The sequence below is a fragment of the Chelmon rostratus genome, chromosome 13 (genome assembly GCF_017976325.1).
Source record: "Chelmon rostratus isolate fCheRos1 chromosome 13, fCheRos1.pri, whole genome shotgun sequence".
In the NCBI taxonomy this organism is placed as follows: domain Eukaryota; kingdom Metazoa; phylum Chordata; class Actinopteri; order Chaetodontiformes; family Chaetodontidae; genus Chelmon; species Chelmon rostratus.
Genome location: NC_055670.1, coordinates 14,717,347 through 14,744,023, shown reverse-complemented (window position 1 = coordinate 14,744,023; position 26,677 = coordinate 14,717,347). Strand labels below are relative to the sequence as shown.

The 26,677-nt window shown below is 43.5% G+C and overlaps 1 protein-coding gene across 5 annotated transcripts in view; it reads left to right on the top strand.

Annotated features, from left to right (window-relative positions):
* fmnl2a (formin-like 2a) overlaps window positions 1–26,677 on the top strand; it is a 53,187-nt gene that overhangs the window by 1,509 nt on the left and 25,001 nt on the right. For all 5 annotated transcript variants that reach the window (XM_041950208.1, XM_041950212.1, XM_041950209.1 and 2 more), the window contains exons 2-4: window positions 16,967–17,050; window positions 20,615–20,695; window positions 25,181–25,257. In XM_041950208.1, the coding sequence (XP_041806142.1) occupies window positions 16,967–17,050; window positions 20,615–20,695; window positions 25,181–25,257 (242 nt within the window). The remainder of the gene's footprint in view (window positions 1–16,966; window positions 17,051–20,614; window positions 20,696–25,180; window positions 25,258–26,677) is intronic.

The following is a 26,677-nucleotide window of genomic DNA, read 5'->3' as shown; positions in this document are numbered from 1 at the left end:
AAACCCTCCATCGCCAATGTGCTGACCGATTTGTGGGAATGTAGTTGTCGTTGGTGAAGCGTTGCTCGCCACGCTCTCTCGTGCTCCAAAGCATCGTTATGTAGGCCACGATAAACTTTTTGCTGATCAGGAGAATTTCCGGGACGCAGCTTCCCCCCAGTCAGTGAATAAAGGCCTGAACAGAAGAACAGTGGAGTGATGGTGAAATCTGAGAGCTGGCAAAATGTGGGTCAAACGTGATTGTCGCCCGGCCAACTGCTCTGATAAACATGAGCCGCTCTGCTGAAGGAATTCGGATTCGGCCGGCGAAAGGTTCGCGTTTTCCACCTTTTGCTGTGGTTTTCTTCTGCAGGAGCTTTGCTTTTGTTAGTGTCAGTGGCGCAGATCTTTCAGCCTGTAAGCCCATTACAGAAAGTGGATCAAGTTGAGGCGGAAGTCTGTGTGTGTGTGTGTGTGTCACGGTGTTGTGTTATGGTGCGAATGCTGCTTGTCAGACGCTGATGAATCCCATTCAGCAGACTTCGGGGTAGGGAGGTTTTGACGTCACGCCACAGAGGGATTTGAGCCTTCCTCTTAATCACCTCCTGCCTACAGGTTCTGAAGGTTTCCCCCTCTCGCATGTGGGCCTGTAAGCGCTCCGAGCTGTAAATGTCAGCGGTGAGAGAATGATGAGGTGGGTTTGGTTTAAATCTACCTGTCTGACTGGAGGATTTCGCGGGGCTGGCTGTCAGAAAAGCCGATCCTCGCAGCATGTCAGGAGCTCCCCCGCTCCCTCCCTGCCTCCTCCCCGCTGCCAGCGTGATGCCTCAGCTCTTGGCGGGATGGAAGACCTCCAGCATCAGAAGAATGTAGTGCTATAATCACGGCATTTAGTGTTATTTACCGCCATTTAAACCCTAATGCGCCTCAGCCGTGCCCCATGGCAGCTGGCTCCATTGATTGCCGGAGCGAGTGGTACTCTGTGACTCTGATGACCTCACTTCACTTTGAATAGCAGATGATTAGGATGACACCTCATCAAGCCTCTCGGCCTGCTTTGCGTCCCAGTGGTTTCCAGCGCCGGTGAATCAACATTAAAGTGCTCTTGGCTGCTGATCAATGGCCCTTTCACCTACTCGTTAATCATTTCTGATATTGTTTGCAAATACTAATTGAGCTTTACTCTGTCGCATTAGCACCCACAATCTTTCGATTAGTCTGTTTGTTCTCGTATCTGTGTAAAATATAAGTAACAGATTTGTCTTTAATGCTTGCTGTGTGTATATTTTGGACATGATGCAACACAGCAGGCTTCCCCCAACAAATTCTAAACCTGGGCGTGGAACGGCAGCAGGACTGTTTACCTGCCACTCCTGATATGTTTGATCGTCAGGCCGGTCCCGGATCACAGTAGGGAGCGGGTTGGATTAAAGGCTTGTGCAGCGTGTGACCGCATTCAGGCGCTCACCTCACGAAACCCTTGAATTTCTTATCAAGGACATTCAGTATTTGAATTTGGGTCCACGCTGTGTGACGTGAACAGCCTCCTTTCAGACGTTGACTCATGACTTCCATCATCTGAGCAGGCCACACGTGTGTGTAACCACACATGTAAAATAAGGCCATTCCTCCACTAAGAATTGTGTGTAGACCATCAGCTGTGCAAGTTCTTTCATTCTTGGATCTGCAGCTAATATCGGCCTCTGCTCTACATGAATTTGTTGGCACTTTAATATGCATTGTACCCATTTAAATTTTGATACAGAGCCTAATACCTAATGTAGCCTAATGTAGGCTGGCACGATTTTCTTAAAAAAAAAAAGTCTAATTTCCCAGTTTATCAATTTGTAAAATGATTCTCAGAAATCAGAAAATAAATCATCAAAGAATAGATACTACTAACAGGCACATTTCGCTGTGTATAATACTCAGCACTCATTACTGACTGTGTCTCTTCTCTATTAAAGTTAAGTTTTGTACAGAAGGATTTGGTTGAAAAAAACAGTTCCCACTGAAGGCCAAAAGCTCCGGAACCTCGTGGTGTTTGAGTTTTCACGTGAAGCTCGGGAACAAAGCGAGTGGACCTTGAGTGCAGATTGTACTGTCAGCTGCTGTTGGCGAGGTCAGCTCAGACATTTTGTGATGTCTAAGCTTGGTGACTTTTCTATGCACATACGTTATACAACACTGCTTACCGTCAGTCCCCACCTGGAAGCTACTGCCGCGCCACATCCGCGTCTTCTTGTTTGTCTTTTTGCAGGTTCAGTGTTTAATTTAAAGCCAGGTTTAACTTTTTAAAGTTTGTGTAGTAAATGCAGTTCAAACATGAGCTGTCTACTTAGCCTAGATACATTTCCAAATGACCTAAGCTTAAAATAACATAATTCCAACTGACTTCAGCTCATTCAAAGTTAAATTTTAACACACCTTGCTTGCATAAGATAAGGCTGTGTCTGGTATCATACCAGCATTTGGGATCAGTATTTCCAGTCTGATATTTAAACTCAGTTCGACTCACATACAGTGATGTGGCTTTGTGTGATTCTAGTGCTGCTTTCTGGAAAAAAGTCTGAGTCCGCACTTTCTACTAAATGAAATGCTCCCATTGAGGCCTGTGTCTCGTGAATCCCCGGAGCCAAGGGCCGATCTTTGAAATAGACTGAAGCTAATTGTAATGCAAGGCCTCTGCCATGATAAGAGAGGCTAATTCATGCGTGACCTTGGCGTGTGAGGTATAGTTCAAACCCAAATATTCGCTGGTCGAAGTAGTAAAGGTTGGTAGATTTCCATGCTGGTGCAAACTGGAAATGATTCCATGTTTACCAGTTTGTCAGTAAGCGGTTTGCTGTGTGTTTTTTATGAATATTACAGTAATGCAGTGCTTTGAGGGCTTACATTTTCCCATACAGCTTCAAGGGAAAATGGCTGTAGTTGCTCTGTAAAGCATGTTTGCAAGCCTTCACCTCTCTGTTGGTTGCCATAGTGTTGGTGAGACAAGTCTGCATGAACAAGGTGGGTTGAACATAATGATTAGCCAGTATCAGGGCAGCCTGATGTTTACACTGGACAGCACAACACTGATCAGCCAGCGAATATGCTTTATGCCTGATCATATCAACATCCTGGTAGATCAATTTGCTCTGCACTCATTACCTCAGCAATCCAACATTGTCTTTTAGCCATCCATTAGAGGGTATAAGCAAAGCTTCAAAGTGGCAAGTTTGTCTCTCGGTCTGTAAGTGCACGCTGGCTGAAAGCATGTGAAAGGACTGTAATCAATGTGTTAGTCACATGTACAGCATGAGCCAGTCTATATGCTTCAAGTTGAGCCACAGGAAAGTGACTCTGTGCAACAGGAATTCAGCTCAGGCCTCATGTCTGCTCCTCTGCCTCAGCTAACCGCAGAGCTGACATCAAATTAGATTGTATGCACATCCAGGATGCCATCCACTTCAATCTGATCACTGTAGCGTTCGCTGAATATCACGACTGCCGTCAGGGAGGCAGAGACGTTTACAGCCATTGCTTGTTTAAATGCCATATGGGAGACTATAGGCTTAGCTGCCGTTGTGGCTGCTCCTCTCAATAGTCTGCCCAGATTACATCTAAGCTGCTTTGTTTAAAGGCTGCTGAAGCGCCCCGAGCTGCTGTTATTTGTGCTGGGAGGCCCTGCATCTGAAACCTACTCCTCAGATTAATCACTCGAGTAGCCGTCACGTACAACTGAAGTCTAATTTGTCACATTGACAGGTCGGAGCTCTAGCTGTGCTTTCATCCTGAAGACCTTCCCAGAAGTATTCAGCTGTACAGAGTGTCACAATTCAGACTGACGGTGTATCTAAAGCTGCACTAATCAATATTTCTATGTGAACAATGGGTCAGTTATACTGATGAATTCACAGAGGATTATCACCCGACTCCTTATAGAGAGTTGTAAAGTCTTTCAGCTCATCGTTTTGGTTTGGCAGCCCGCAACGTGAACATCGAGCAACTGAACACTCAGATGTTTGTCAGAGGAGTAGGTAGAGACCAAAACAGAGCTAATGTGTCAAATGTGTGGCTGACGTTCAGCAGTAATGTGGATGATATGATGCGGCCCAGGCCTACCAGCTGCTTTGTCATCGTTTCCAACATTGTGTTGCTGTGGAAAAGATGTTTTTTTTGTTTTGTTTTGTTGCACTTTTTTTAAATGACTGTTTTGCAATTCAGCATCTACATATGAATTCTGATTCAGAATATAACACATAGGTATAAATTAAAGAGAAGCTAGTAGAGAAAACAGATATTTAGGTAGATGTGTAGCTGTGTCATTGTATACACACATTCAGTTTCTTCTGAAAGATGGTTTGACTTTCAGAGTTTGACAGGCTGTTAGCTTGTGTGAACACAGTGATCCCTCCATCTCCTACATTGCTCTACGGGACCCAGGAAAAGACTAAGCTAACCCTCCTAGTTTTTCCATGTTGACTCTTCTTCATTAAAAGCCAGAACAATGGGTATTGTCTGAGGAGCAGAGGGTGAGCAGTGGCTGAATCCCGTGCAGCAGGCCCGGGGAACAGAGCTGCTCTTTATTCTGTGGAGAGCCCACGACGGAGCCTGGCACTGGACCCAGACCCGGCAGGCTGCGAAAGGGCCACCGCACATACCCAAATATGCGTGTGTGCGTACATGCTTGTGCATGGCCATGTGTGCCTCTGCTGTGTTGGAGCCCCAGGACGCTCACCCGCCAATTAGCCGTAACAGAGCTGAGCATGAAATGCTTGGGGAGCGATGAGATCCGGCAGCCAGTGTTGCTGGCCTTCGCCGCCTCTCAGAAGGGATGTGAGGTGCTGCGGCGTTAGACGATAATGTGCTGCTCAAAATCCCCGAAGCAGAGCCGGGGGGCGTCTTGCCCAGCTGGCACAGGGTCCGCTGATTATGTGGGAACAGGTCTCTTGGCTGTGTGCAGGCACTGCTGAGTTGAAACCACTGGGGCCTCAATCAGTATTGTACTTCTCAGTCCAGTTTTGACATCCGCACATTTGGGGGTGGTTTGGTTTTCTGCACTGCTGCGTGGGTGGCAGCGAGTATGTAGAGTATAGACCAAATGTTGCAAAACCTTTCAGAGGGTTTTCTGTATGATCATACCTGATGACAGCAGTCCCTGACCCCTGTGTGGGTGCTGGATTAATAAGAGTCTCAGGAGTCTGACTTTGCTGAGTAACCGTCTGCAGAATAACAAGAGCAGCTGAGCTTTTGTTTGCTGTTTTGAAAGAAAGAAGCTTTCCCCGGCAGACTTTTGACATCAATCATGAGAAAGGGTTCAGTTTTGGATGCGGCCTCGCACTTGGCCGTGGACGTCTTTGCTGTAGGTCTTCCTGCGTCAAGAGCAGGAAGATGTAGCTTGAAAAAGGCCAGCCCAGTCCTTTTCATGTTGGTCACAGCCAGTTGCCAGTGTTGTCCAACAGGACCGGTCCAAGGGCCCCACAGAAGAACAGGACCGTCGCTGCTTTGTGGAGAAGTGCATTATGGTCTAGGTTCTGTCCGGGCTCCAAGATGGCAGCTGCGCTATAAAGCTGAGATCACTCGGCGGCACAAGAGGGGGTGTGTTGTTATGAACTGTTAAGAATTGTTTATGGTGTCGAGCTTTATCAGACAGCACGTCCAGAGAAGCCTTCAACTGTCGGTGTCATTGTGACAAATTAGTGGCGTGTTATGGCTTCAGGGTCGGTGATATTATTCTCTCATCTGGGAACCTTGAGCTTTATTGAGTATGTTTACTGTTTGAGTTTAGGCTGAATTGCAGAATCATCCTATTGGTTTAATCTGTTGGCTCCATTATGTCACTTTTTGGAGCTGAATAATGTGGATCTGTGAGGCTTTATACAAACGAGGACTCATGGTCTATCAGCTGACATTTTGGAGTTGTTAGTACATGTTGTCTATGGTTTTGGGCTTTTTACAAGCTTGTACAATATCGACACTGTGTCCTTCCCTCCAAATGTAGAAAAGTGTGCAGACAGAGTTGTAACATATCGCCTTGTACTGTAATACTTTGGTTGTTGAAAAGGCTCAGCAGTCGACTTTAAAGTAGCCTCACTTCTTTTCAGGCTTTTCTTCTTGCTTGTGTTTTATTCTTGGGACATATGCTGCTTTTGAAGCTGCCAGTGTCAAAAAAGTCAGGTTTTGTCGGGTAACCACTTGCCAGAATGAACATCTGCACAGCCCAATGGGAGGGCCTGTTGCATTTGAATGTACCTCAGTGCTCTTTGCTGGAGTTTGATATAGGCTCCATCACAGCTCCAGACAATGCAGCAGTCTGTTGTTTCAGGCTTTAGTGGACAGAAGATGTGCTGCTTTGTTTTCATGTGGACCCCCCACGTGAAAACAAAGCGGTGTGGAATGCTCATGGGTTAGGGTTTAGATGAAGTAATTCCGTATTTCCAGTAAAAGCCAAAGCAGTGAGAAAATGTTCTCCTGAAATGAGTTTATTGTTTGGAGGGTTTGAAGATTCATGGCACCCAATTGCCTCTGTAGGCTTTATTCCTTTCTTTCTTCTCTTTCTTCAGTTTATTCAATTGGCGTTTGGTTAAAAACACATTTTAGATAATTCTCCCTCAAAATACAGCAGATCACAGAACTCACTATCACAGGATCACCAGGTCAGGTTGTGCCTGTTATTAGTGGGCATGTGTGAGAATAAGCCAGGCCATATTTAGAAAAACATATTTGATTTTTGATTAATTAATTTAATTTAAGTATGAAATCGTTATTATTATTATTATTTCATGTTGCATCAGAATTTTTTTTGTAATGATGCCTCTTTTGTGAAATATGAAAATAAATTGACATTATTATGAAAGTAGTTGTTAAATAATCCAGTTTGGCAATTTTTTTTACAATTTTTTTTTTACATTTTTTTTCTTTTTAATTTACATTATTTTCCTCCCTCATGAGATGTCGTATTAAGTCTGTAGTGTCCATTGCTGTTTTCTGCACTTATTGTACAATTAGACTCCTCAGATGCAAAAAAAAGAAGAAGGATGGATTCATTACATGAGTAAAAGGTGACAGTGACACAACTTTAAACAAGTAGCTCATTGCTACATCACTACTTTGCAGATGAGCTCTAAAAGATTATATACTTAGCAGCATCATTAAATTAGTCAGCCCCCTTTTTGTGAGCTCATAAATGTCCTGTTCATCCCATTGCCACCTACTGAAATTAAGTTCATTACTGGAAAAGTAACCAAACTTTATCTGGAGGTGTTTTCTTTAAACCTTATGTAACACATTTCAAGTAAACCAGTGATTTCATTCTATAACCCACTGCATTTACACCCCAGTGAACCATTGGTTTGTCTCACAGATAAACAACTTTTCTGATTCGTATTCTTTGCTCGCTTCAGCAACAACATGGACTCCACCTCAGTCCAGACACTTTCGCAACCTCACAACATCTGGCCTGGCTGGAACTCCTCTATGTTCGTGTATCACTTGTTTTATTTGGACAGCTTCCCGCTGCTCCAAATCATCTCCATAATGTTTCCGGTATTTGGGTAAGGTCCAGCATGAAGGCCACTCTGTATCAAGATTTTACCCACAATATAAACATCGCACCACCCTTTTTGCAACGTGCTTTATGTTTGCCTGCAACTCCGCCAAGTGTCTTCCCTTCCCTGAAGATATATTGAACAAAAGCGGAAACAGAGAAGCTTGGCTTTAAACTACAATTTTAAGATTTTGCGCAGAGGAAGTTAAATGTGATTCCATTCGCTTGCAGCTGCTGTATTCTGTCACTGTTAATTTTGCTGCGTCATTAATCATATACAGTATGGTGCTGCATGTCTGTAGTAAAGGCTCACTGAATACACTTTCATAAAGCAGTCTGGTGACAGTAGGGATGGTATGGAGACAATTACACCAATGAGGTGATACCTTTCATCAAGAATAGCTGGTACGGACTGATGAACTCCTGTTAGAGGATGTGAGGTTGGCAGACACGCAGTAATATCATCACATCGAAGTAAATGAAAGGAATTTGACTGGAATGTTGCTTATAAGGGGGGTGTTATAAACCTGGCTTAGGATTTGTAACACTAATGAAACATGAAAAAGATATTCATTTAGGGAGAGAGAGTTACAGACAGGCTGTCACGACCCCTCCCATAAAGATGAGGGCCCAAAGGGCTCCTCAGCCGCAATCAAAAAATTTCATTCAACCAATATAAGGACATTCCAATAACCACTGTCTGTTACCAAAACCATCTACTTGCCCTTCAAACCACCCACTTTATATACTCCCACTCAGCAACTTTGGTTCGTAGACGAAGCAAATTAAGAAGAGGAGGAGAGGAGCAGGGGCTGTGGTCAGTATAAACTACAAGGGGTTTACCTCCACCACCCACATAGACCGCAAAATGTTTCAAGGCCCAAATAAGAGCCAAGGCGTCTGTCTCCAAAAAGGAGTAATTCGACTGGTAAGTGTTGAATTTCCTGGAAAAGAAACTGGCCGGGTGGTCAATACCATCCATACCAGTCTGCAAGAGTGCACCCCCAGTCACCAGATTTCTGGCATCTTCCTGTAACCGACACGGTTCAACCAGACGTGACGCTGGAGCACATGAAATCAGACTTTTTCGTATTCAAAGCACAAGACTCTGAGGAGACCAGTCAAGCTTGACCTTTGGACTCAACGGGTTAGTAAGAGGTGCATTGTGGAGAGCATCACACTGAAGAACAATAAAGCCATTTGACAGGTCTCATAGAAGATTATCTCTCAAGGGAAACTCAGTTTTATGAAGGAAAGAGAAAGCTCCAGCTGTAGCTCTGTGGCCTTGTCCTCGCTGGACTTGACAAGGGTATATTGTCCCTGGACCTCGGCCTTGAACTCGGCACATTTGGACTAGAGCTCTGGCAGTTCCTCGCAATCCCATCCAACTGTTCCTGGGTCTGCCTTTGCTTCCCCTCAGCCTCCACCATATTATTCTTCCTTTCATACCCTTTCCCATCATATTTCTTTCATATTTGGTCCTGCAACTCCTCCTCCTTTCCTATATTACACACAAGATGTGGTCCTCACGCCCTGACTTTAAACTTAGTTTTTAAATATTTTCTCCCTTTTAGCAACTGATTCTCTGCAGGTACCTAGGAGGCCCTCACTGGGTTCTGCACAAACTTCTCTACTGCAGACTTGATCACACCAATACCAGTAACCAAACCACATTGACTGATAGCCAAATGCTTAGAAAGCACAACACCCAAAAATGTTAATTGCCACAACAACCCAAGGCTACAAGGCTAGCATGCAAATTAGAGACACTGAGTCCAGAAGTTTACCCTTCAGTGCAGCACGACAGCCACCATGTGGAACATTCTTTCCACTAACTTATCTACCTAACCCGCAAAACTATCTGACCAACTGAACCCTGGTCTTCATACAATAGTTGCAGTGGGTGATTTAAACACAGTGCCGAGTGGCTCAGGCAACCAGTTTGCTGGTGACCCATCTAGACAGTCGTAGAGGTGTACCCTCGGCGAGAAGTCCTGGGGTCATATCTTGGACGAATCTTCATTTGTTGCTGGCTCAGGGTTTGCAACAAAATAGAGAGTCCACACACTAATGAAAAATGGAAACTAAGCATAAGAACTCCTATGAAGTATGCAAATATTTGCCATCAGTGGCATTAAGTCTGTATGGATAAGTGAAGTTTAGGGGGTAGAATTAGAGGAAAATAATCAAAGCAACCTAATCTAAAGTGAAAGCCGTGTGGAAGGCGTCCTGGCTGCTCAGCAACACAGAGGCAACTCCTAGGAGCCCTTTGGTGTCCTTTGGCCACTCCTTCACCAGGTGCAGTTAACCGGCTCTGACCAGCCTCTGAACACTGGCACTGACAACTGGAGAGATGTGGAGAGATGTAGATAGGAGAGACTGCTACGGAGAGGCCGTCACAGGGTGGAAATGAGAGTCCAGGCTCGAACATTTGAACTCACCATTCCAGCGAACAGCTTCACAAACACAAACACTACTGTCTCGATGGAGGAGGCTGCTGAGCCGGAGCAGGGGGTCCTGGGGATTACAAAGCTAATCTGAGGACAGACAGGGGACACCTGTGCCCTCAAAGAATGCCAAGGATTACACATCCACGCTGCGCTAATGAGGGGAGAACAGCTCAGTTTGGATAGCGCATGCCTCAGGGCCGTCCTACTCCTTTCTCCCTTATGTAGGCATTTATCGCTCACAGCCTCCTCTGTGAATATGACACATTTTGACTGTTATATGCTTGAGCTGCAGGGCTCCTCCACTTCCACGCAGGCTAAATGAGAAGAGAAATAGCTGGAGCATAATGCAGTTGTGCAGTTTGTCATGTATTAGTATACCTGGGGAGGTGTTTTACAACTCTGGGAGTAGCCTGTGGCGCTAACCTCATTACAACACTGTAAATGCCTTAAAACCAAAACACTCCTGTGACTGATGAAGCAAGTATTGACAGAGAACAGTACAGCATCCAGTCATTTCCAGAGTATTGAGCAATTTGCAAATATTTATTATGACTAATCGTCAATAACTGATGCAGTCAGAGGTTTTCTTGTTGTGGCATGTTGATGTCTGTAATGCTCATTTAGAAAGACAGCGAGCAGTTATAAAGGGCAGTAATAAATTTGAGGTTGGAACATTGCGTTGAATGATGCAAACTGGGTGTTTACAACAGAAAGAGATGCAATCTGTTAGGGTCATTAGTTTGATTTTTGCCTTGTGTTGTACTGCTTCTAAGCAGGAAAACAAGTCTTGGTGATGTGGATCAAATACTGCTGGATCTGCCTGAAAGGACCTCTTTCTGATTGTGTTGCATTAGCAGGAAAAACGGTAGAGATGGAAAAGAGAGGAGAGCGTGGGCATGTCTCAAGTCCCCAAGGACAAATCAATCCCTGAAAGATATCTGAGAGGAGGCCGGGTGGCTCAGAGGTGCTGCAGTGCACACTTTTGTCAGTACAATGCATACATTAGAGGAGGTTAACAGGGTGAAGCATGGGCTTGTTTTCAATCACTTAACTGCTTTCAAGAAATGTTTTTCTAGCCATGGTAGCTTGGTTTTTAGATTCTCTGTTGGAGCAAGAAGGCTATCGAGTGGGGCACTTCACCTCCAGTTTGTCCTTTTTGACCACGACACCCAGCTGTTCCAGTTGTTTGTAGTTCATATGATGAGTGCCCTACAGTCACAATTGCTTATATGTTCAAAAGAGTAACAGAAGAGTGAAGTGATGATGTGAAAGCCAGGATGTGGAAGTTAACTGATGTATAGCTTTTGAATGGAAGTTGTTGCAGAACAGTCCACTGTCTCTATTGTACCACTTTTTCCTGGTGAAGCACTTGGAACATATGTTGAACATGTTCTCTATGGTTTAGGGCTGCAACTAACCATTATTTTCATTATCAGTTAATCTTCTGAATTTTTTCACGATTAATCAATAATTGTTTAGGCCATCAAATGTCAGAAAAATGTGAAAAATGCTCATCACAATTTCCCAGAGCACTAAGTGACTTCTTCACATTGCTTTGTTTGTCTAACCAGCAGTTCAGAACCCAAAGACTCCTCATTTACCATTAAAATGACAAAGAAAAGGAGCAAATCCTTCCTTTAAGAAGCTTCAACCAGCAAATGTTTGACGTTCTCATTTAAAAAATGACTGAAACAATTAATCAATAATCAAAATAGTTGGCAATTAATTTTCTTTCGATCGAGTAATTGATTGACTGACAAATTGTTGTAGCTCTACTATGGTTTTCTAATGGCGAACAACAACAGAAAACACAATGCACAGGCCATGAATAAACTGACCTATTTGTAATTAAAGAAAAAGACTTCATCACAGTTACCACGAGTGAGGCTGACATATTAACAAACACTCACATTTCTGCACACGCTGTCTGCAAGAAGAAAGGACAGATAGTCGATGAGGCTGTGGTCAGACTGCACACCTCGTCTTGACACTCACTGCCATTCAAATGGCTTCTTCTCGGTTTTGTTAACACAGTTTACATCCTTTCACAGCAACCACAAATAAAGCGGGCCCTTCACGTGGGCCGTGTGTTTGCTTTTGTAGCCAGCTGTGCTGCCTCCGCAGACCTCCTGGAAGGTAGTGGGCTGGTTGGTGGGCTTCAGGCCAGCTGCCTATTTTTACTCTTTTTATGACTCAAACTCACTAATGAGAGGATACATGGACACTAATAAGTTCTGTCCATGCTCCTGTGCCTTGTGGCCTAGCGTGAGTAAAACATTGACATTAGATTGATATCAGTAGCAAACTTTGAGCTTCTGATTGTCGTAGATACACGTCTTTGACTGATCAGGTATGGCATACTGTAGCTGCACTGTGGTTTTTTGAGCTGTGATCACAGACCCTAACGTTCTACACTGTTTTCCAGGCTGAGTGATTGTAATAAACCATTTGCGTCAACATGCTTTTGCTCCTTTTTCAGCTCCTGAGTAACACGAGAATCATTGTTTTGGAGTGTTGTTCCGCAGTTTCACTTTCCTCAAATAGATACTGAAGACTAAACAGACTCGTATGGCTGTATTTTAGCTGCAGCTCTGGACTTAAACAAAAGACATGGTGTGACAGTGGGCAGTTTGTGTGATTTACTGCTATTCAGGCTTAATGTTTGACTGTACATAGAAATGCTAAATGTAGCATGAGTGGTGCTTTTTGTATCATTGTGACAGACCTTACAACATGCCAATGAGCACAGTGCACATAATGCTGAGTAAAAGTTTCCTTTTTTCCCTATGTTTCTAATTCAGCAAGCTTTTTATTTAACTGCAGAATTTTGCCTACAGCCAAGTTTGCAGCAGTCACTAATTTGGCTTTTAATTAAAGAAAAGTTAAGGTTTATTATCCGTGCATTTAAGATATACAGCACTTTCTACACTTGGTGTCCCTACTTGATTTGTGTTGCTGGCCTTTACTCAACAAGATTTTTGCACACTAAGACCAAATAGGATACTACAACATTAATTATCTGTTGATTATCCACCATTCAGTAACCCCTGTACGTAGTCCTGGAGCCTGAAGTGGTTTTTGCAATAAAAAAGTCCAGTGTTTGAGCTGGACTCTGGAATAAACCAGATTTATTGATTCATATATATTACCGGAGACATCTTGACCTAAATTTGCTCATAACACATGTTTTAAGTGAAGTGTTTTCTATAACCAGTATGATTAAACTGTGTATATTTACAGCCAATGACATTTTCAACCACCAATACACCACCTCCTTAGTCTTTAACTGGCATCAGTATTGTTATTCAGAGGAACCCTATCTGCATATAAACCCCTCTGTAATGACACAGGATGCAGGTTCGAGCTAAAACTCACAGCTTTAGCTGTTTTCAAAGGTTTGTAGAGGAATTCATTCTCTCTCCCAGTACAGATGTGGGACAGCTGCGCTGGAGATGAAATGTCAGTTTGGCAGCGTGAAGTCAGGCTAGAGATGTGGAAGTGTTGAAACCCCACATTTCACATAGCGGGGCCGGCGATCGAGCTCAGTAAATTCCATGATTTCCCCTCTCGTCGTCTTCATTCTGTTGCTGTCTGGAGCGAGTTTCTCACGCTTTGTCATTGCCTCTAACAATGTTTGTTGTTGCTGCCTGACACGCTTTTCTACTTGATGTTTCTTACACGTTCAGCTTCATCACATTCCCCTTGCATGTTGCTTGTGTTTTTATCACATTTGGATTATTAAAGCTTGGATTATTTTCCTCAAAACACTCAAGTTACACACTTTGCATTCTCTTGTTTTGCTTTTAGGACATAAAATCTCCAAATCCCAGCTGATGCAATGAAGGCAGGTAGCTGCTGTAGTTATCGTGTGATTTGTTGCTTGTTTGCACTTTAACTGTACATATATTTGCAATTGCATTTGTCTGTTTATATCAGATTGTAAGAATTTTTTCTCATATTAGATACTGTGTTTTTGGCTCGCATCAGACCGACACTGATACTCAGTGTTGGCTCAGTGCTTCCACACTTACTGTGGTTGAACCATGAGATAATTTTGGACATTGCACAATTTGTCTGTGTCTGTCGAATGGGTCAAACCTGTTATAATCCCGCTGACACGATTGCAGTAATAGTTTGATTACCACGAGATCTCCTACTGAGTGAAATTTAGGTGTGTTTGTATTCATCAGGGTGGCCTGCCATCAGCTGCTGCTCAGCATCACCCCATTAATACCACAGATGCACACACACACTCACAAACTGTGTGCTTGTAGACACGGGGTAACCTGACCCCAGCAAGCTGAGTGCCTGTCACAGCTCATTAGCATTGGGGTGAGATGAAGGCTGGAAGTGGTTCTTTGCTTTAGTTGGAGCCTCACCAAGCAGGCAGCCCACGGCGACTCAGCAAACCACCCAGTCTGCAGGAGCACAGCACCTACATCCAGCACCCACATCATCGCCACAAACCCATTTGTTTCCAGGCCAATAAGTCTCCGGTATCCAACCATAACAAGGCAGAAGTCTCGAAATAACTTAATAATTTTATACTCCTTTAATTTGAGCTTGCCATCCACAAATCGTAAAAGTCTGTTTTTACTTTTGTGTGTGATACAGTGAGACCGTTCGTGGCTTTCTGTCATTTAATGTGACCGTCTACTCAGGTGTCAAGTTGTGTTTTAATCTGTTTAGGGAAGGAAAGTGGGTACTAACTCTGGTTAGCAGCCAGACTGAGTCAATAGAGCCCCTCCGACTCCCAATTCCCTGTAGTCAGCACAGCAGCGATCAGCCGGCTCGCAGCATCTGCTGAATACTAATGCGACTTCCTGGTCGGGCAGGCTACAACCTGTGCTTGTACTTAGTAAGACTTAACGGTTGTGCTACAGATTGATTTTGATGCAGGAAATCCATCGGATGCTTCGTTGAAAGCAAACTGTACTCTTATGTTGGGATTTCACTTCATCTTGCAGGGTTATTGGCACACCTGTGGAGGAAATCAGCTGAGCGTCATCAGTGTGTTTAGAAAAGCGAACATAATATAATGAACATAAAGAAGTTATCAGTTAGCATAAAAACGCCACGCTGGTCAGCTTTTTATCCTGTTCTGCTGTTACCATTTAAATCTTTCGGATTAATCTGTTGCTGTTTGTCTTTACAATAGTTCTTCCTCTCATTAGCGATTAGCAAGATGTGTACAAGCAGCTCCCTCTGCATTGATTCTCTTTTACAAATGCACCCTTTTAATATTAAAAAGGATGTTTGTATAAATCAATTGCAGAGCCAATCTATAATGTACAGTATAAAATATAAAGTACTTTTTAAGCTCCAAAGCAAGCTGGAGATCAGACCACTCTATCAGTGTCTGATTCTACCCTGGTATTACTCACTCGTGGAGACAGGCTGGACCCCAGGATATTCCCCATCCATCTTCCTCTCACCCCCCTTGTGAGGACAAGTGGAGGCTGGCCGCCGAACACACATTGATAGATGATCCAGCCCGTCGAATGAGAGGGGGAAAAAATGCTGAGTGGTTGGTGATGGCCCCCGTTTCTACCCTCAGTGGTGGAAAACTTTCTCACTACACCATGTTTCATATCTGTTCTTACTGAAAGCTGCAGATGAAGTATGCAGATGAGCCACTTTTGATGGCGCTTCGGTTTGGCATCTTGTGCCTTCAATGGCTGTTGTTAGTGGTGCACACACCTATAATACTATTCTCACGTTTTAATGCATACTTTGTGTTTGCTCTGAGTGCCTAACTAATCTCCAGCTGGGCTAATTTCTCTTCTTACATATTTGCCCCTTCGGTGCTCACCATACTGTAGGTGGTACGATTACGTGGTGGTTAATTGTTCCAAGCTTTTCTAATTCACAGGGGCGTCGGGGCGAATCATGCAATTTTAGACAATTGCAGAGGTGAAGTCGAGTCGAGAGAGCGGGATGAAGAAAGGAGTTGTGTAACGGTTTTTGGAGGGTTGGGGCTTGTTTTCAGACATGCTGTCAACCAACACATGGGTCAGATTAGGTTTTTCCTGAACAGTGCACACTTCTCAGGAAATCATGAGCATCATAAATGAGGAATATCTCGTTTTATAGGCATCAGGAGAAAAGGAAGTATATTCAGAGCGCCATCGCTTTCACTTACTCGCTCACGCTCTCATTCACTCACATTGTCTCGGGATGTCTGGTCAGTCGATTATGCTGATGCGGTTCAGTATGTCAGCGCCAAGCTCGGTCGCCTGGTTCTCAAATTCAAAACGACTCAGACAACAGAGCTTAGTGTCTCCTCTCTGCCTCAGTGTCACAACCTGACTCTCATTAAAGAGACACCTCCTTTCCCCAGCTGTCTTGTAACACTCCTCCGCAGCACTTCACAATGGCAGATATTTTGAGCTGTTCTCATTAGTGGCTTTTCTGTCGGCCATATATTTACTAACCGTCCTGTAGGAACTGGAAAAATATTTGGGGAAGATGTTTTAACTGAGGGGAGTTGGGGTGGTTGTGGGACTGAAATCTTGTCAGGGAAAGTGGAGGACGGTTGTTTTGTCCTCCCTCAACAGCTGCTCCGAGAGTTAAATTTCATTTGGTGATTTTTTCTGCTGCTTGTTTGTAATTTCAGTTTTGCACATCCTTACTTCATGTGACCTTGTGACCTTTCCCTAGCAGCACCGTTGCACCACATTTTGGCCACCATAACCTATTTGTCATGTATGTACAGTGTTGAGAGTGAAGATGATGCTCAAGTAGAGGGAGAAAAAACTGGTGCAGGTCTGTGACTTGCAGTTTTGGGTCCAAGTGCCATTACCCGGTTCTCAGTCTAAAACATGGCGTTTTGAGCCCTGTAGATAATGTGCAATGCTGCTGAAAAACGAATTACAGACCGTTTCCCTCTTGTGTATGAGCTTTATTGTTTTTAGTTAATCTGGGATTTCTGTTGTTACTGGGCTCATGTGACTGATGTTTCATTACCCACATCCAAATAACCTTGAGCTTTCTCTCTCTGTTGCAGAACTCGATGAATCTTCCTCCAGACAAAGCGCGGCTGTTGCGGCAGTACGACAACGAGAAGAAGTGGGAACTGATCTGTGATCAGGTGGGTCAGTCACTCACCTGTATGAGACGGTGGGATGTAGTGCTGCACAGGTCGCCCTTAATGCCTTATGGATGCATAATTACCAGACTCATGAGGAGAAAAAGTTTTTTCACTCATCAGCTAATCAGTCAACATCCTTTACAGTTTGACAGAGTGATTCTGGTGTAATCCTGGAGAAGGTCTGTCCCACACTCAGCAGCCATGCTCCACTGCCCTGCCTTTATCCTGTAAGCCTTTCCCGATCTTTACACTCTGCCCTGGCTTCTCTCATCAAGTGGGTTAAGTGGCGCAGCAGGGAGCACACATCAGTTAGCCAGTTAAAAAACTCAGCCTGTTATTGGCATCAGGGCTGCATGTAGGAAATAACAGAGGGTGCACGCTGTGCAGTGAGCTGTGGTCTGAGTGCTCCACTCAGCAAACCTCCGTGCCAGAGAGTTTTTCTGCCTCCCTGAGCAGAGGATGAAAAACGGAGACAAGATCAAGACCACCACCCACTCAAACTGTATTGATAGCCACTGACCCCGAAGGTACCGGTGCCAGAGAGAGCTCGCCAGGCCGCTCACGAGCAGTCAGAGATCCCCTTTCAGTTTGGAGGGGACGCCGTGTTCCTCTGTCAGACCTGAAGTGAAAATAGTTGGTTTCCCTTCACTGTCAGTGCAGCAGTTTCCAAAAACTTGTGGTTTTGATGACAAGCATCTTGGTTCATGATACCACTCGCTCACTGAAACAGAACAAAATGCAAATAGATGTTCTCTGTCTACGTGTTGTCCATGTTTAAAATGGCCAGGATCTACTGTAGGTGTGACGTTTCTTAACTATATAGCATTGTAAATCCTTTGCTGGACAATCAAGTGCCAAAAAGTTGATGTTTATGGTGTAAGATGAGTCATTTTTCCCATCATTTTAACAATCAGACATCAAATAATATTGCTAAACTCTCTTGCTTCCCCACAAGCCTATACCCTCGACAGCACAGGCAGCTCTGGGAGTAAAGTATTTTCTGTGTCACAGCTACAGTGAATCTCTTTATGTAACCATGGCAACAGTGATGGAGGGAGGCAGGGAAGCGGAGATGACAGGTACATCCCCTTTGAAAAACAGGCCCCACAAACACCACCAGAGGTTGAAATATTAAACATTTTTTCTGGCAATTACGAGGATTTATGAAATATGGAGGAAGCTCTTGATGTGAACACAAGGTTAAAACATCCAGAGTGTAAAGAATGGGATATGATGAACTTACCACTTGTCAAGACTTCTTAAGATTTGTGGCAATCCTGTGGATTTTTCTAACGCACAAGAACTTAATGAATAGCACCCCAAAACATGTTGATATACTGAGGGTGGCTCGACATTCATTGTTTCCCCTACTTTAGTCTCTGCTCTGGGGACGTATACAAACTCTATAACAGCCACAGAGCATGTTGGAACTTGTTTATATGTGCTCCTCAAAACCAGACGTGTGTTCTCTATAATATAGTCTCTCGCTTCATGTATTTACTGCCTTCCATTCCTCGCATTTCTTTGCATGCAACAGGACGTGTACAGCACTCATTTACTATCTTGCAGACTCTTCCATGACGCCACGGTCGTCTTTCCTGTTTTTGTGAGACAGACGCACTCTGGCAGTGGTGAATGTGATGTCGCTGATAATACCCAACCCACAGACTGCATCTGTACACACAAAGTGGCACAATGATGGCGTCTTCACAATGTGATCAATACAATAGCCTTGAGACAAATGCTACCTATGAAGCAGATAACTAAATTTGTTTAGACTGTCAGAGAGTTGCTGTATCACTTCAGTGTTCGTTATAAGATGTAGTTTGTGGTGTTAGTTTCCACTCATGGAACTTTTGACTTGTGTGATCCTGTGAGCACATCTGGCTGTATATTGGTGGACGGCACTGAGAGATCATGTACTTGTTGCTGCACTTGCAACACTACCGGTTGGTTTGGGGCGTCTGAGCAGTGAGAGGTCGGATCTGGCCAGGACAGTGAACTGCTTCCTGTTGAAAGTTATCACTGGCACGTAAAAAGAAGCGTTTGGGGACAAAACAGCCACCAAGATCTTGCTGCATCATCTCATCATCAGTTTAGTTAATGGATTAAAACCTAAACAATAGCCTCACTCATTAAATACATGGTTTTTGCTGTGCAAAACACTGTCTCTGCTCATTCTTCTCTGAAGGATAATGTCTTCTTTCATCATAAGTGCCCCAGCTCCACTATCAAACACAAGTAGGAACTCTGTTTTTGTTTCGTTTTGTTTTGATCCACAAACTATAATATGTAGAGAATATGCATTGAGTCTGGAAACCATAAAGCGACCTCCTGGTATGTGGATCGACAACTCTCCTTGAGTTGATTCAGGGCCGTGTTACTTCCTGCCATATTTAATATATATAATATAAAACATTTCACATGAGAGGCTCATCAGAAAGTAGCACACTGAGACAGACTCTTGTAGATGTGCATCTGAGGTCCCTGCAAGCTCTGGTATGCATTGAAAATCAAAAATTGCTGATATGTAACAGAGAAAAAGCCTTTAGTTGGACTTTTCCTTAAAGGCCAGTTGTCCCGGCTAATGTCTTCGTTCAGGATATGTCTTGACCGTCTTTGCCCACATCATACGAAGAAGACATTTCCTCACTGACAAGCTCTTTAGTCTCACACTCTCTGACACAGTGTAGTGTGGTAAACAGAACCATTCATGCTGCTGTGGTGCTCAGCCTGATCCAAATACTGTTTCCCGCTCAACACACTGATCCAAATCCAGCACTAATCTCTTGTATTTATATTTAGAGCACAACAGTGAGGGATTTGACCTAAAACCTGTTCCTGGCTGGACTTAAAGACATGTACACACGCAGCCACACATGTTTGGCCACAATCCCCAGGCAGGTTATTCTTTATTGCCTATTAAAACTAATCACAGTCATTAACAGCAAGATTGTTTATGACCTCCTGCAAGCAGAATGACCTGAACAGAGGCAGTCACCTACCTGTATGAAAAATAAATAAACACACCTACTGATGCAGAAATCACTGTTAAGCTTTGAATATTGTGCTAGAAGAACGGAAGTATAACAAAGCATGCATTAATGATGTTACGGTGCAGCGCAGCTGTGACTGTAACACAAACTGGTCCATAGATTGCTGGTTCATTACACCCAAGGTCTGCGCGAACAGAGCACATGTGATTAAGGCTTGTGATGTCCATCGTAGCAGGACGGGAGGAATCAATGTTGCTATTTTCCTTTGGCTTCTTAAAGTAGAACATAATCTAGGCTCCCATCAATTAAAGGATGGCTCAAGATGGCTGTAACTTGCTCTAACCCTGTTCAGTTTTAATCTGATGGATTTAGTCAGTTAACCCTGTACTGGAGATGTGTTCAGATTTTATGTTTCAAACTCCTTGAAATCAAAGCTAAATCCATATTACTGTACACTTTCACTGTTTTTGAATGTTTAACTTCCTCTCTGTGTCTTTCTGTACTTGCTGCTCTTGTTTTGCTCATCTCACTCTTTTGTTTTCCTTTTTATTTTTTATTTTTTTGACAGGAGCGATTCCAAGTGAAAAACCCGCCTCACACGTACCTCCAGAAGCTGAGGAGTTATCTGGACCCGGCAGTCACAAGGAAGGTGAGTGCCCCCGGCTAACATGCTATCCTGTTCCACTGGTCTGGCTGTTCCACTGTCGCAGCTTTTCCTTCCCCTTTGACCCTCTATCTCTTGTCCGGGATTTCCCTTCAGCTCCGGAAAGATCGCACACGAGGCTTCTGGAGCGGACAGCTCGCGACCTTGCGTTACAAAACAGCAAACAGTGTGACTTTGTGAGAAAGGAGAGGGTTGTTTATCTGGAACGCCCGGGTTTGAGAAACATCTGCCCAGCTGAAGTGTCATTAAACAAGACACTGAATCCATGAATCCTTCCCAGTCCGCTGTGGTGCCGTTCTGTGGCTGACGGCATGCTCTGACCTCTAGTATTGAAGTCGGACAGATAAAGGGATCTAGTTTGGTAATTGCTTGCAGCATGGCAGGGGCTAACAGGAGGTCTCAGAAGTGTATTAGCTTCATGATAAAAATGGCCTTATGTCATCTAAGCAGGCTGCTCCAGCTTCCCTGGCTGCTTGGAAGGGAGAAGAAGGGCGTAAAAGTGGGGGCGTTCGGCAAAGTATCAGCCAGCTCTCATGCTTAGCCAAAATTAAGTCTTTTTGGCCTGGGTGAGAGAGCCGTGGGGGAGGGGGATGGGTGCTGGGAGACCATTCTCTGTGATAAACAAATTAACCAACAGACTCTGCCAGAATAACAACAAATCGCTGAATAATTAAATTTCCACTGACTGGAGTTAAAATTTTACATCACAATAAGCCAGCTACAGCAGCAAGAGCAGAGCTGTAATTACTGCGGCAAACATAGCGACACATATAGACACGGAAATTCAGATAAATCACAGCACGCACAGAATTACATTTATCTCCTGCTTGATTTTAATAAACAGGACAAAAAATGTCATACAGTACGTGTGATGTAGTTCAGGCCTGTATTGTTGTTGATGTGTGGGACAGTGATTGCTAAATGGTGTTACGTCAGTCAGGAATTTTGCAGTTTTTCTAGGGGTATGTTTAAATAAACAGTTGAACATTAGCTAAAAAATAAACAGTTTGCTTAAAGTAATGGTTTAATTGAGGAATAAACTAAAAGTAAAGGATAAATAGTTGAAATAGCTATGGAAAAACCATTGAAATAGCCTAGTAAGCTAACAAAAGCATGGTGAGAAAATGTGAAACTAATGGATAAATAGTTGAAATAGGTAAATATTTAATAAAGTAGCAGTTGGTGTAGCTAGCTATAAGTAATTGAGAGCTAAATAGTGGGAACAGCAAAAGGTAATGAATAAAGTCTTGAAATAGCTAAGAAAAAAATATATTTTCCAAGATTTGGACGAGGAAACTGACACCACTTTCATGTCTGTCTGTTTAGCATGAAGCTACAGCAAGGAGACTGTTAGCGTAGCTTAGCATAAGCACTGGAAGTTCCTTCTGGCACCTCTTAAATTCAGCAATTAACATGTTATATCCATACAAAAACATGTAAAAATAATGTTTTGTTAACTCATACTGTAGGTGGATTCTTTTCACGCTTGAACAGAACCAGGCTAGCTTTTCTTTCCTTTTTTCAGTCTTTATGCTAAGCTAAGTCAACCATCTCCTCACTATATTTAGCGGACAAACGAAGAGTGATAGCAATCTTCTCAGCTAACTCGCAAATAAGTGTATTTTCCGACATCAGACTAGGAGCACTAGGAAACTAAGAAGCATCTCTTTGTTTATTTACCATCTTTTTTTTAATGTTTAGTCTCATGGGCCTGAGACACGTGGGGTTTTAGAAAACGCCTTGAGCTGCTGCCTCTGCCTTTTCCTCGTCTTGAAGCAGACGAGGAAACAGGAATTACTTGAGAGAGTAAAGTGAGAGGGGCGAAGGAGAGGGAGGTAAGGCAGAATAATGGAGAGAGGGTAGAGGGAGTGAAAGAGATGGGCAGAGAACGAGAGAGAGAGACAAAAAAGAAGCACGAGAGGAAAAGAAAGAGTTATGGGCTTCTTTCTACATTCCTGCTCCATCCCCCTTTTCTTCAAACTCAAAACAATTGCCACTTTGTGCCGCTGTGAGAGAGCTGGAGGTCGCTGCCTCTGCTTTCCATAGGCAGGCTCCGATGCATTCCTCTGGGCAGCTCCCAGCCAATAGGCAGCCAAGGAGGGAGCGCTCCAGTCCAACTAGTCCCCAAGAATGTATCAGCCATTGATTTGTTTCCAGGATGACCCCTCCTGAGCTCACACTCCCCAGAACCTCTCTTTTTTCTGCCTCCACACTCTTAGGGCTGCCTTTACTTTCCCCTCTCACTGTCCTCTCCCCGTCTCCTCCTCTCCTTCTCCTTTCCCCTCATGTCGTCTTCACCCTCTCCCCCACCACCTCCACCCCGCTGTCGGCTCCTCTCTCTTCCTGCTCTCCCTGTGTTGCAGCTGGTAGTACTTAAAGTGTGGAGTGTAGGGCGTTTGGTGGGAGGAGGAGGAGGAGGGGGTGCCTCTGGGAGCCTGCGCAGTACCCCGAAATATGCTCCGCTTTCCACACAAACGCACAAAGGGCTCCTCCCTAATAAAAACACTCTGTTTCTCATCTCCTCATGTGCCAAACACACACCGCCCAAGCCCAAAGACACAGACTAGAGAGAAAGAGAGGGACCCTAGCTATGGGAACAGCTCTCTTCTCTGTGGATGTTAATAATAGGTTAACACAGGGCTGAGCTCTGTTTCCTCCCTGATACAAACACATCATGGAAAGTGACCAGGCCCTCCAACTCTGGGTGGATACCTCTTCTCTTCTCTTCTCTTCTCTTCTCTTCTCTTCTCTTCTCTTCTCTTCTCTTCTCTTCTCTTCTCTTCTCTTCTCTTCTCTTCTCTTCTCTTCTTCCTGTATATTTAACTAAAACCGAAACTTTCCAAGGTGACGTCTTAAAATGCCTCGTAAATTTACATCATATAAACAGAGAAAAGCAACAAAATCCTCATATTTTAGGAGAGAGATTTGGCATTTTGATGAATCACTTGTCAAAATAGTTGCAGATTGATCAGTTGATCAACTAATTGATTTATTGACTAATAATTTCAGCTCGAGACATAATTATTTAAAATGTCTCTTTTTAATTGATTATACATTACATCTTACACTGATGAAAGATATTAAACAGCTTTTCTTTATAGATTTAGACTCATTTTTAAGCTTTGTGATATATATATATATATATATGTTATATTTTCCATTAAGTAGAAAAAAGCACAGAAAACCCTTCAACAAAAACACAAAACTCTTTCTATTCTGTTGTAGAAAGTTGGAAATTGTTGGAAACTGTTCTTAAAGAAAACTTTTCCTGAAGTTATGCAATTCTTTATGCTTTTATGCATTTCTTTTCCTTTTAACATACTAGAATATTAAATTTTAGTAAACAAAGAGTGAGTGTTATGTTTGTGTTATTGTTGTTTTTAGAAAAAGTTACAGAAAACCCTGTAAAAGAAAAAAACGTGTGTATGTTATTGCTGGACCTTCATTTGTTTGATTGGTGTGAGACTAGCTTTTTACTCTGGAAAAATAAGCAGTAAAAACCATTTTATATGAAAGCATGTTTTGTGGTAACTTACAAAATTCACTAAAACGCAAGATTTAAGGAGATGATGTTTTGGTCGGCACGTGAGTTAACATGACAGCAACTGAATTTGGAAATGGTGCTTTTTTTGAAATACTGTAATATTTTTAACCTTACAAGATATTAAGAGATGATTTTTTGCTTTCTCCTCTGATGCAACTGCTTCACTCCCTCTCGTCATGGGTTCCCCCTCCTGTTTGATCGCCACTGGTCTTTCACGTTGCTGGTTTTGTCGCTGCGGTTGCGTAACAGCCTGAGGGGCCTTTTTGTCTTCGGTTTTTGCAGATCACCTCCCGTCAGAGGACAAAATCAAAGAGAAACCCGCTCACGTTCTCCCCTCTGTTGTTTTCCACCTCATTCACTGGCCGCTCATGCCTGCACACACTTCTCTGCTCTAGCTGTAGCCACAGTAACAGGACCAAGAATGTGTGTGTGTGTATGAGTGCGCAAGTGTGTGTGTGTGTGTACCTGTGTGTTTGTGTGGCTGCTGGGTGTCCTCGCAGGGCTTGAGAGGTAACCAATTAGGTTGCTTGATTTTATCACGGTGCTACCAGGGGGGATTACTGCGATATAAAGAGCCAATGTGAGCAAACAAGATAATGGGAACTGTTCCATATTCAGTTTCCAATGAGTCAGCTCGCCGTCTCTTTTAGCCTGTTGAATGGTTACTGGCAAGTAAAAGACCCACTTAGAAAATCTTATTAGAACAGCTCAATCCCAACTTAGATTTTTTTTTCTTTTGTAATCAGGGCACGGTTTGCCTGCTTTCACATTTAAATGCCAATGCGGTTTGCGTTCCATGTCTGTTTCTCTGACCTTTCTGTCAGAAAAAGTTTCCTCCAGCCAAAACACCCCTACGCTACCACTTCATGATTTACAGTTCTGGTGGTATGGTGAAGTATTAACTCCCCCCTTCTTTCCTTCCTCAGAAATTCAGACGGAGAGTTCAGGAGTCCACCCAAGTCCTGAGAGAACTGGAAATTTCGTTACGGACCAATCATATAGGGTGAGTCACTGCGGGGTTGTGCGGAGCTTGTGTAGTGTTGAATGTCCAGGACCTGCTTATATTAGATTCAAGGGGGAAAAGTCTGACATTCCAGACACCCGGAGACGTTGACGCTAACCACCACCACCACCAACACCATCCCCCACTGTGCTCGGGTGCTAATATTACACAGAAAGCCATTTGGCGATGGAGGAAAGATGAATCGATTGATTGTTTGGGATGGCTGACACATGAGCAGCCTCTGGAAGGAAAACACATTTTACTACATTCAGTAGTTGAGCTGCACAGCTTGATATATCAGGGTTTCAGTGTGCCATCCTGAAGAGGTACTATTATAGAGGTTGGCTAAGAGATCATGATTTCACAACAGATAACTGAACACTGAAGTATTCATGTGTAATTCCAGGTATTCCAGCACAACAAGCCTCAACCTGCTGCAGCTGATATTGATTCAGTGTTGTACAGTTGAGCCTCAAGGAAAGATCGATATCTCAGTGAGCGTCACACAGTGTCTCAGTGTTTTGTCTTTGGCTAGGTCACGCGGCCTGTCTCTGTGATGAGAGACCCTGATATGACTGTGATGGATTGCTCCGCGTCATTAATGAGGCCTAATGCATTCTGGGATCTGTAGGATCCAGGGCCCTCATTCATCAAGGCAACATATAAGTGAATAAAGATACAGCGAGGGGACAGATGAAAAATGACTTAATCTAATGTGATGATCCGATAAAGAAGGGCAGGACACAAAGAGGACAAGAGTCAACTTAATTGTAAATCAGACAGACTATCAATTTGCTTTTAATATCCTTTACAGTTGTTGCATTTTATATCTTAACATCTGCTGCTGAATCTTGGGGGGTACTACTAGATGGGCAAAAAAAGTGGCATAAAGCCTTTTGATTGTTTTTTTGTGTCCATCCCGGGTTCAACAACGTTATAAAGGTGCAATGCTAGATTGATGGAGTTCTTTAAAAACAACAATTCAGTCTGACATAGATAATTACCTTGTTTTCCAAACAAAAATGGAAGTGCGCTTCATCAGGGCCATTTGGTGATCATTTCTGCTGACATTTGTGAGTCTGTTATGTAGGAATTGATTACATTTACCAGTGATTACACTTGTGTGCGGCCCGGAGTTTTGTTGGCTGCTTGGTCAGGAGTGGTTCAAAATTCACTTGCATCCTCAAGCACATGAAAATATTAATAAATTAGATTCTATATGGACAGATGATAGGTGTATAGGTGGCTCATAAATGAAGCCCCGGGGTTCTTTTGTAGGAATGAGGATGAGGGCGAGCAGCTGGGAGGGATGTTGGAGGTGGGCGGTCACGGGAGACATAGAGACCCCGTCAAGGACAGGAAGAGACAGCCATGAGAGCATCCGCTGACCACAGACTGTTGTGACAGCAAAGATACAGAG